The 11,935-nt window shown below is 41.9% G+C and overlaps 1 protein-coding gene across 1 annotated transcript; it reads right to left on the bottom strand.

Annotated features, from left to right (window-relative positions):
* Nucleotides 1-110: 110 nt before the first annotated feature.
* On the bottom strand, nucleotides 111-11,724 carry LOC134405602 (vomeronasal type-2 receptor 26-like). Its single transcript, XM_063136843.1, has 6 exons — nucleotides 11,516-11,724; nucleotides 9,936-10,227; nucleotides 7,990-8,853; nucleotides 3,567-3,794; nucleotides 2,536-2,662; nucleotides 111-1,012 (listed from the first exon to the last, which is right to left on the bottom strand). Exons 1-6 carry the CDS (start codon nucleotides 11,722-11,724, stop codon nucleotides 111-113), a joined length of 2,622 nt encoding a protein of 873 aa, XP_062992913.1.
* Between the last annotated feature and the right edge of the window lie 211 nt (nucleotides 11,725-11,935).

The raw sequence follows: 11,935 nt of genomic DNA, 5'->3' as shown, positions 1-11,935 counted from the left end.
AGCTCACATAGCACTGAGAACAGGGACTTGCAGTGATGGCACCTTAGCAAGTGTCCATCGAAGCCAAACATGGGTGTGTTCATCCATCCCTACCTAAAACAGGGCATATTTCAGGATTTCTTTCTGATTAGCTGTTCCCTGTTGTTCAGCTCAGGCCTCAGCATAATAATGTAACATTTAGGCAAAAAGATACAACCCATCAACCCAGCACTTGAGGCTATGATAGAAAAGATCTCCACGGCTACCATGTATTTTCCCTTGGTGCTCAGATAGGTGGGAACAAAGGATAACCACACACTGCAAAAGACCAACATGCTAAAAGTGATAAACTTGGCTTCATTGAAACTGTCAGGCAACTTCCTGGCAAGGAAAGCTACTGTCAAGCTCAACATTGCCAGGAAGCCCATGTAGCCCAGGACACAGTAAAATAGACTCACTGACCCGTCGTTACATTCCAGTACAATTTCTTCAGTCCCTGAGTGCATGTCCTCATCTGGGTATGGGGCAGAGGTTGCCAGCCATCCAGTACAGATGCCTACTTGGTTGAGGGAGCAGGAAACCACAATGGAGCTGGCCAGCTCCTTCCCCAACCACTTCCTGATCCTGGATTCTGGCCTGGTGGCCATGAAAGCCAGAACTACCATGATGGTTTTTGCCAGCACACATGAAACAGCCACTGAGAAGATGAGGCCAAAGGCTGTTTGTCGAAGGAGACATGTCACCTTGTGAGGACGACCAATGAATAGCAATGCACAAAGGAAACAGAGCAGGAGAGAGATGAGGAGAGTGTAGGTGAGGTTCCGGTTATTGGCTATGACTATGGGAGTATTGTGGTGCTTTATAAATGTCCCCAGCACCAGAGCTGTGATAAAAGAAAAGGAAAGAGCAAATGAGGCTAAACTAAGTCCCAAAGGGTCTTCATAAGACAAGAAAGTTACTCTCTTTAGAATACAGCAATCTTGCTTTTTGCTTGGATAGTCTTTGGCTGAGCATTCCACACAGTCATTTGCATCTGAAAAAGGAAAAGAGGTGGTCTGCAGGTCACTCACAATCTTCCCTGAATCTCACACTTCTAAATATTCTCTATGAAAATTAATGGATACTGTTTCTACTCATGATATGAAATATGGCAAGGGCTGGTTTAAAACTATGTCCTGTTTTACATGATCTTTATGGGGTAAATACGCCACAGTGGCTTATTTCTTCTACTGCACTTGTCAGTCCCTTGCTGGAGGATTTGCATAATCACCCTCCTTGGAATGACTTTTCAGGTCAATAAAACTCAGGAACTGGTGGCATATTGCTGTGATTAACATGCCAACCAAGGACACTAAAACAGCCCATGAGTTCTGAGTGGTTTGTTAGCCACAGGACCAAGCCGCCTTGTCTATGTTCACACAATGTGGCAAGCTGCAATCATGGCAACGGCAATGATGCCCTTCTGTAACATCTTTCACAACCAATGTTAAAGAACTGGGGGGAGGTGGGGGTTGTTTGATTGGCAAAACTGCCTACAGCTTTCATGTTGGAATGGAGGGAAGAGAAAAGGAAGGAAGGAAGGAACTACAGTTCTAGAATGTTCTATAGTCAGAAGGTTACAGGCTACTGAGATCAGAGATATCAACCAGCTACTCAGTAACCATCAATTTTATAGTGATTATAGCAGCATCTTCCAAGTGCTTTTCTTTACTAATATATATTACTAATTATCCTGGTTGTGCTTTTTATATTGTATTTTGTATTTGTATTTTTAACTTGTTGGTTGTTTTATGATGATTTTAATTTTTGTGAACCGTCCAGAGAGCTTCGGCTATTGGGCGGTATAAAAATGTAATAAATAAAAAAATAAAAATAAATAAATAAAATAAATAAAATGAGATATTCCCTTCTTTTCTGTTATTACCCTGTGGCTATTGGTGATTTTGCCTAGCAAACTGCCTGATTATCTGACTGTGTTAATGACTTACTATTACTGAGGTCATTTCTACACAAGCCTAAAATCCTCCACTCTTACCAGGGCTTCTGCCTCCAGATTCCTTGCAGGATTAAGATCCGCCACATGTTTCACCAGTGTGGTTTTATCCACGTGTTGTTTTTTTCTGGGCAAGTTCTATATGTTCTATAGTTGGTGCTGCGATTTATTGTTGCAGTATTGCAGGTTTCCTGAAATTTCCCGTAAATTTATCATGCATCAAAGTGTAATATATTTTCTTCTCATGTTGTCTGTGTTGGGAACCAAGCTGCTATAATGTCCAGAATGCATTGGAGGGGATCCCTAGAGGTGAATGGCATTGTGTAAAATGTAACTCACCAATCATGAGCACACAATGAAAGCCTTGTGTAGAAATGCTCAAAGACATGCAGTCGAAGATCCCTGCCAAATTCTTTCTGGTTTTGCAGCTTCCTTCCAGGCCCTCTTTACACAACCTTTTGATCAATATTGAAGAAAACTCTGCTATATGGATAATTTTATACATTGTTCTCTATTATAGTTATTCTTTTTATATATATAAATGTCTACAGTATATTTCTCACCCTCCTGATTTGAAATCTTCCCTTCTGGACATGGGATGCAATCGTAGCAGCAAAATGGCTCCCCCTCCTTCATTTTCTTGTGAGAACCAGGTTGGCAACTCACAGTACACTGAGAAAGAGGCCGAGACTATTTGGAAAAAAGAAAAGAATCAATATAATGAAGGAATATGGAGCTTGGAATCTTTAAGCTTTGAGCCCCTTTCTGTATTTTACCCAGAAGGTTCTTGGCCCAATTCTTCTTTAATCAGGCATTGAAGTGTTTTTAAACTTGTTATTTTTTTTAGATTCTCATTATTTTTAATTTGTTATTTTGTTGAAATATTGAATAAAAATAATTTAAAATATTCTAATGCTTAAGATTGCCTTTTTTACTGTTATTCTGTTGTTGATGATGATTACGATATTGTTTTTCATCTTTAACATTTAATCCCACCCTGAGGGCATTTACCAGCATGAACATTAAATTGTAATAAATTAAATAAATTTCAGAAATGCTTGAACAGACCCAATAGGGAATACTTGACTTGCTACAATTTCTTGGGACTTTTCTTGATTGTAACAATGGGTATTATTTTATAAGAAATTATTAACAAGAACTATTTATTACTGGTTAAACTTAAAAAATGGTTAAACTTATAAAATTAAATAACATGAAACAATAAGTGACATTTACCCCTTCCTATGCCTGATTGCAGGAATTCAATTTGGGCTATGTAAATACCCATGTCACTACATTTCTCATGAAAATCTTTCCCAGAACACCTATGTTCTATACCCTTCCTAAGTTCCATAAACATGGATTTTCGCCTCCCAGCAGACCAATCATTTCAGGATACAGCTCCTTGTTAGAACCATTAGTTCAATATATAGAACTAATATATAGTTGTCAGAGAACTTCAGTACCACTATTAAGCAGTAGTGTGGCTCCTGCTTTTTATATACCACTTTCATACTGCTTTCATAGTGGAATATCCTGCTTGCTGTAGGTAAGTTCAGTGTCTCTTTAAAAATAGCTGACATTTGGAGCCTACCTTATTAAACCAGCCATTCCATGTTATGGCATCTTCATCAATGGTGAACACTTGACCTATGGGAGCCTCAGGATCCACTCTACCCACTTTCACCCTATGAAATGATTGGTTGGAAAAAATCATCCAGTTGATCACATCCAATCCAGAGACTAGTTCCCCATTCTGGTTGAAGGAAACTTTGTCTCCCACACTGTTGTTAAATGAGACCCGTTTTAGAAATGGTTGGAGCTAGAATGAAAAAGAAAAGGCAGGATTTAGAAAAGACTGAATTTAGGGTTTTATGTGACAAAAGGACATAACTTGAAACCAGCATCTAGCATCTGTAACCATTTTTAATCTTTACTTTATAGTAAGGGCTCCAATCTGGATCTTAAAATTAGGGGTGTGCACGGACCCCCCGCTCCGCTTCACTTGCAGATCCGCCATTTTCCGGATCGGGCCGCTCCGCCCCGCCCCTGCTCCACCCACTTCCGCTCCGCTCCGCCCGGAGCTCCGGATCCGGATCCGGAGCTCCGTTTCCCCCCCCCATAGGCTTGCATTGAAAGCTAAAAAATTATACAACTTTTTTTCTGTTCAAGTTAGAAACCTCATGTTTGGCACCATGACACCTCATGGGGATATACACACGCACGCCAAGTTTCAAAGCAATCCCATCATCCCCTGATTTTTGGCGAATTTTTGAAAATCGGGCACCCCACACACAACATCCCTGCGAGGTGGGCAGGGGAGGAGGGAGGGAAGGCAGGCAGGCATGCAGCTGGCATTTCTGGGGGCATAAGGAAGTGAGCCAAGGATAAGCCAGTAATGCATATAAAATGGAATAAATCAATCAATAAACAAAGGAGGGGTGGAATTAAAAGCAGCAGTGTTGCTCAATAAACAGCAAGAAGAATTTTTTTAAAAAGGCTATATCTGTCTTTTACCAGCAATAGGGGGACGTGCCCGGGGGAGGGGGAAGTAGCTGCCAGTTCAAGACACTGACAGCCACCAACAGCTCTGAGAAGAAGTAAAACGCTCACTTCGACTCATAACAGGCATTGCTCCACCACTGAAAAGTGACCATTCACTTCAACTCATGATAGGCATTGCTCCACCGTTTTACTCTCTTTGGAAGGCTCTAATGGCCTTCCAGTGCAGGAGAGAGTGGGGGCACGTCCACGATGAGATGCCCTAGGGGAGCTCATCCCCTTGCACCACATCTATTCAGTTGTTCACCAAGGTTAGGGTGGGGAGCAGTGCTGTGTTTCTATCTCTTATTCTTGGCTTAGTATATGATTTCAGGTTGTGTTTGTGCATTTGGTGGGGCTACTGTGTTAAAAAACACGGGGAAAAGCCCGTTCAGATGAAGAAAGAGAAGTTTCCCAGAATCCCAAGTTACCTGTTTTGCCTATGCCCTCCTCCAACTTTGGGATCATCATGACCGGGAGCTGACTCTGCCCCTCAGCCCTTTGAAAAAGGTATTTTTCCCGCCGATTTTTTAAAAACTTCTAGCCCGCGACCCGTACGATGCAGAAAGTTGAGAGTGGTCTCAAAATGACCCCCATCCACGACTCTCTGTGCACAAGAATTTTCAGAATGATAGCTTAACCCCCCCCCCAGTTATCCCCGATTCTTTCCCTCAATGCAATCCTATGGGCGAAAAGCCGAAAACGCCGTTTGAGCCGCGCGGTTGACCCGATTTTCACAAAAATATAGCCCGCGACCCGTACGATGCAGAAAGTTGAGAGTGGTCTCAAAATGACCCCCATCCACGACTCTCTGTGCACAAGAATTTTCAGAATGATAGCTTAAACCCCCCCCAGTTATCCCCGATTCTTTCCCTCAATGCAATCCTATGGGCGAAAAGCCGAAAACGCCGTTTGAGCCGCGCGGTTGACCCGATTTTCACAAAAATATAGCCCGCGACCCGTACGATGCAGAAAGTTGAGAGTGGTCTCAAAATGACCCCCATCCAGGACTCTCTGTGCACAAGAATTTTCAGAATGATAGCTTCAAAAACAACGTAGTTATGTGCGATTATTTGCCGCAATGCAATCCTATGGCGAAATGTTTTCAAGATGGCGACCGGAGCGCTCCGCCTGAACTAGGAGCTCCGAAAAATGGGCGCTTCTCTTCGCCTTGCTTCTAGGGGGTCCGCGGTCCGCTCCTACTCCGCCTCTGGGTAAGGCGGAGCAGGCCAATCCGCTACTGCTTCTACGCTCCTAATCGGAGCGGAGCACATCCCTACTTAAAATCCTCTACCCTCATGCTATGTGTCTGATCCAGATCAGTCCTACTGCACGTTCTGTAGAGCAGAAATTGGGGGATGGGAAGTGTAGCTGCTCAATATGTATTTAAAATATTGTCTATTTTGGCATTCAAATTGCACCTGAAGAATGGGGTTCTGGCTGGCTTATTTTTCAGCTGAGTGAAGGCCATGGCTGGCCCTAGGACAAATTGCACACTGGCCAAGGAGTGCCTTTGGTGGCCATTCACCCCGTTAGTCAATATATCAGGGCCACATAAGGGATTTATGGAGGCTGGGACCTTGAGCAGTACGATTATTATTATTTAAAAAAAAATGAAATTAAAAGAAAAGAATTGAATCTTGGCAGCATGGTAGCATTTAAGTAGGGCTTCAGGCATGCCATGTTGGGAGTGGATCGGTTCATGCCTTCATTTTTAGTAGCCAGTCACTACATTAGTCAGTTTTTCAGGGCCATATAGAGGATTTATGGGGCCTGCAATGGCAGTGGGAAAGCTTTCTCTGTGTTATTCTTGAGAGGTTTCTGGGAGGGGGGGTGATCCCCTCTTGGCTCTGCCTACAGTGAACCTACTTTCCACCCCACCAATTGGAATTAGGGCATTGATGTTTGGAGTGGGGGCGCTAATAACTGCATCACACTTAAAACCACGGATGCCTAAACTTATTCTTGGCAATTCTCCAAACTACATTCTGGCACCAGCAGCCAGAGCCGGCTGGAACACCCTTCTATTCCATTTCCAAAAAAAGAAAAGAAAAAAAATTGTCTGCCACTCAGAACTGCTGAAGATTGTACAGTTCTTTTTCTTTCTTCCTTCCTTTTTTTTCTTTTTCTTTTTTGCTGTTCCCTACCACAACTTTAATATGCAGCATGTTTTCTCTCTAATGCAAAGCCAGTGGACAAAGGAAAGGAATCTGTCCTTTCCTTTTCACAACTAGTGTTGTGGCGAAGACAGCAAAATGAACATCAAGAACACCTACATTGAATGTTTCACTTGTTCTATATTTCAGTGATTTTGAGATCAACATATTATGTAGAACAGGTTTATCTTAATTGTGAGCTGTAGAATCAGACATGTGACCAAGGCCATATTGGACTGGGCACACCCCATTGGGGGCTGGCCATGGTGGGGTGGGCACACCCTCTTGGGTCTGGCCATGGTGGGGTGGGCCATGGTGGGGTGTTCTCTTTTTTGGTTTCAAAAAGATGGTCACTCTACTTTTGGTAAGCATTCTTTATTTTAGAATTTCATTTTTTTTTCATTTTAATAAGAATGAAGAATAATAATACATAAAAAGTTATCCACCTGACCTCTTAAATTTTTGCTATTTGTTTAGCACTTATAAGATTTGCAGTATTTGAAGTCCTAAGTGCTTTGTTGATGGCACACATGTCCAGTTGATGTTTAAAGCTCAGTGATGTCTGTATTGTTACTTAAATGGCCCCTTTATGAAAAAGGCTGATCCTCCATTTTCACACAAAATAGCAGCTCAGTGAGGGAGTGGGCGGCTGAACACTACTTGCCAGTGACAAGAAGAATTGGTTGGCTGGTGTGGGTCTGGTGCACGGCCCTTATGGGGGTCACTTTCCCATCCCAAGTCATGCTGCCTCAAAGTACAGCTGTATTCCAATATTTTTTACCTAGCAGAAATGACATGAAAGTGGAAATGGAAAAAGAAACATACTTTAAAAGCTAATTGAAGGAAGATCATTTATGTAGTTTTTACGCAAAGAACCCGAAGAACCTTGAAAGCAAGGTTGATGACACCTGATTTCTGCCACTGTAGCTCACTGTAGACACTACATGTGGAAAAAAAAAGCCCACTCACTTAGCTCAGGTTGCCTCTCCTGCCACCATCAGCTTGGCACCCTGAGTCACCACATAGCTTGCCCACCTTTAAGGCCAGCCCTGGAGAATGCTTCTGGGGAAGAGCTCATCCTATATGACCCAGAGATTGCATGAGGGGATGCTATGTGAATCTGTAGAATTAGAAATTTCAATGGTAATAACAAATATTCCCAAAGCACCAAGAGGAAAGCATAACAACTGACTGAAATAGGGACTATTCTTTTATTGCGAGTTGTGGCAAGGGAAGGAAGATGGAAATGTTAAGAAGATTTTGGAGGAGAATAAAATACAATATAGAGTGCCCTATTATATGAGGGCTTGAGCCCATTACCTGCCCGAACGGAAGATTCTGAAGTTTGGGTCCTACTCCATTCATCATTGCACCATTTTTGGCCTTAGAAGATGACATGGCATGATGCAGGGCATGGGCCACCACATAGACAGCATTGTAGATGCTATAGCTGTGTCCAATTGTGCTCATTTCAAACAAAGATCCAGGAAGGCTCTCCAGTTTCTCCTCCCCTGTGCAAATGTTCCAATTCACCTTGCCCACAATAATATCTGGGAATTCACAGCCAAAGGCATGTTGCCAGAAATCCCTGATGAAACCATCTTCTTTAGAGTAAAAAGGGTTTCTGCTCTCCAGAAACTGCTGAAATCCTCGTAGGTCACTAGAGTGGATCCTGAGGGATATGGCGCCATGGAATATTTCTGTATTCCAATTTCTTTGTAGGACAGTTGAAGTGAACTCCATCTGAGCAGTTACTATCCAGACCTTCCCCTTTAGTTCCTTTGCCATGGCCTCTTGTTCTGAGAGATATGGAATGAAGAGAAATATTGCCATGGAATAAGATTCTCCATGGACTACCACTACATTGGCTTTGCTGCCCATTACTTCATTATATTTTTTTATCCCCTGTAGAATTTCATCACTAATTTTAGTGTCAAAACTTAATTTGGGGCTTCTTTCTATGAAGGCAAAACAGACACCACTCTTAGAAAACAGTGGAATGACCACTTGTAGAAATCTTTCTCCATTATCATTATCCATAGCAGCAATCCCTATCCACGTCCACCTGAAATGGATAAGCAAAGAGAGGATCCCCTCATACTGAACGCCGTCCTGAGGAGCCAACTGGTAGAAGGGAAGTCCTGGAGTTTTAGTGTTCATTATGGGAGCAGGGCCATAGATGAGCTAAGGAGAAATTTGGGGTGGAGGGAAAATAAATCATACATGGAGTCATTTCCTTATTTATTTATTTATTTATTTTAAAAAATGAACATACATTTAATGGGCACCTGGTTGGGAACAAAATGGTTTGTTGGAAAGCAGTCTGATCTAAGAGAATACTGAGTATCCCATAGCCATCTAGCACATTCAAGGATAAGGCTCTCAGTGGAAGGATTCTATATCATGGTATACGGTCTTTCCAGGGACATTGGATTGCATCCAAACTTAGTAATACTTAAGAGTTAAACTTAGTGTTCTCATGTGATTCTATCAGAGAACTGTAAGGATCTTGAGGGCCAAACAACATGTGGCATTATTTAGGGTGACCATATAAAAAGGAGGACAGGGCTCCTGTATCTTTAACAGTCGCATAGAAAAGGGAATTTCAGCAGGTGTCATTTGTATATATGGAGAACCTGGTGAAATTCCCTCTTCATCACAACAGTTAAAGCTGCAGGAGCTATACTAGAGTGACCAGATTTAAAAGAGGGCAGGGCACCTGCAGCTTTAACTGCTGTGATGAAGAGGAAATTTCCCCAGATTATCCATATGTACAAATGACACCTGCTGAAATTTCCTTTTCAATATAACTGTGAAAGATACAGGAGCCCTGTGCTCCTTTTCATATGGTCACCCTACATTATTTCCTACATTCTCTCACGGGCTGCATTTGGATGAAGGGGAGCTCCTAATAGCTCCTTTGTTTTAGTGTTGTTGTTTGTGTGTGTGTGGAGGGGGGTTATTGGTTTTCCTTACTACCAGAATTGCAATGGAGCTAGGCCATGCAGAACTGCAATCTGCATACACTGTTATCAATATAAATGCAATGAGTAGTATCCTACAGTATCCATGCACCAATTACAAAATATATCTGCAAGAAAATGCATTAAGAAGTGACATATTTAAAATACTGAATGGCTTAAATGTGGTTTGTAGAACTATAGCAATGTTCTGCTATTTCAACTCCATGGCTTTATATTAGCCAGCATATGATATTCATAAAAGTGAGTGTTGTGGCAGATTCTCATGCTCTCCAAATAACCTACCTGTGGAGTCTTATAGGTATCCAAGATGTTTGCCACGTATAGGGAGATTTCAGAATCCAGTCCCCCAATTACTGCTGTTAATATATTCTGGACATCACATATGTAGTTAGGTACAATGTTTTCCAGTGTAGTCAATAGTAGCATTGTGGCATGATAGGTCTTTCTTGCATTGTCATAGCTATCATAGATGTGGAAGCCCAAGGTGACATTGGGTAAGATCTGAGGGTTTTCATTGATTTCCTTTACTGCAAATGCCAAGACCAGGATGTGCTGGTAATGCTTAGGAATTACCCTAAAATGAATGTTGCATTTGGTAACAGCAGAATATTCCAAACATATATTAATTGTTGCCACTGCGTTTCACCTCATCATCATTCATATTACAGCATTCAAATGTGATCCTTCTTGATCTACGCCTGAGTATTGACAGGGGGAGTGTGTCCCTGCTGGTACTTTTGGACTCTCAGCCGCTTTCGATACCATTGAACATGGTATCCTTCTGGATCGCCTGAGGGGATTGGGAATCGGGGGCACTGTGCTTCAGTGGTTCCGGTCCTACCTCTCGGGCAGGTTCCAGATGGTGATGCTTGGGGATAGCTGCTCCTTAAAGAAGGAGCTGCTGTGTGGTGTACCACATGGTGCCATCCTTTCCCCAATGCTATTTAATATTTACATGAAATAGCTGGGAGAGATCATCCAGAGGCATATCCAAGATGTTTGCCACATATAAGGAGATTTCAGAATCCAGTCCCCCAATTACTGCTGTTAATATATTCTGGACATTACATATGTAGTTAGGTACAATGTTTTCCAGTGTAGTCAACAGTAGCATTGTGGCATGATAGGTCTTCCTTGCATTGTCATAGCTATCACAGATGTGGAAGCCCAAGGTGACATTGGGTAAGATCTGAGGGTTTTCATATTTAATAAAATACAAATTGCTTAGATTGGCAGCTAACTGAAAACCATTTTGATTAGGAATACCTAACAAACAAGATGAGCACATTGCACAGGCCTGAGGAGAAAGGTTTTGAAAAGAAATAACGCAGGGGTTCTGCCTTATTCTAGCTATTGCAGAACCCTATCCCTATGGAAAAATAAAAGGCAGTGACTGCACAATACAAGGAGCGCTTCCTCAAAGGACCTTGGCAACTAGATTCAGGGAAAGAAGGAACCTACTGAAACATATTAATCTTAAAATTAAACTTTAAGGCAGCCATCCAAGCACTCACACCCAAAGCCAGTTATTTGTACCTGTTTCCATTAATATAGCTGCATTTGGAAAACATTGTGGGATGTGCAAACGAGCTCCTAAAACTGTAACTTGTCCACCATTAAAAACTGTAGACAATCCCTTAATCCGTATAGCAGCTCTATAAGGGAACCAAAAATTTGTCTGAGAATTCAAATGTTTAATAGCTGCTGGAACAACATAAACACACACATACACAAACATACACCACTGTTTTCTACATCCGAATCCAGTAACCCCCTATTCCACAGCTTTATGAATTTCTAATACTCTGATCATCATGATGACACCATAAATGGACATATATCAAGCAAACAACTGTCCTTACACAAGTTCATCCAACATTTCTGGAGGGGGTTCTTCAGTGAAGGCTGTTGGACTGGAGATGAGGAGACCATAAGAAGTAATACCACCAATGATGAGGTCTCCTGACTGATGATACTTGTGAAGCAGAGGATTAGGATTTCTGACCCTACAGTTGTCAATGTCAGCTTTGCATCCCATCCAAGCAAGCAGTACCAGCAGCAGGTCTACCATGGCATAACAGTAGAAGTATAGTTGCTTGGTTTATTGCATTGAGAACCAGTCATTTGCAAAACAGTTGCCTTATCTGAATCCAAGATCTTTGCCTATCCATAGGTCCTCTTTCTACCTCTTAATATTACTGGGGATATTTATGAAATCTTTTGATATTAGTTTTCCAAGTGTCTCCTAAATTCTACAGGGGATTTGAGAATCAGCAGAATTA

This window comes from Elgaria multicarinata, chromosome 11 (genome assembly GCF_023053635.1).
Source record: "Elgaria multicarinata webbii isolate HBS135686 ecotype San Diego chromosome 11, rElgMul1.1.pri, whole genome shotgun sequence".
Taxonomy (NCBI): domain Eukaryota; kingdom Metazoa; phylum Chordata; class Lepidosauria; order Squamata; family Anguidae; genus Elgaria; species Elgaria multicarinata.
This window is presented reverse-complemented; position numbering and strand designations above follow the sequence as displayed.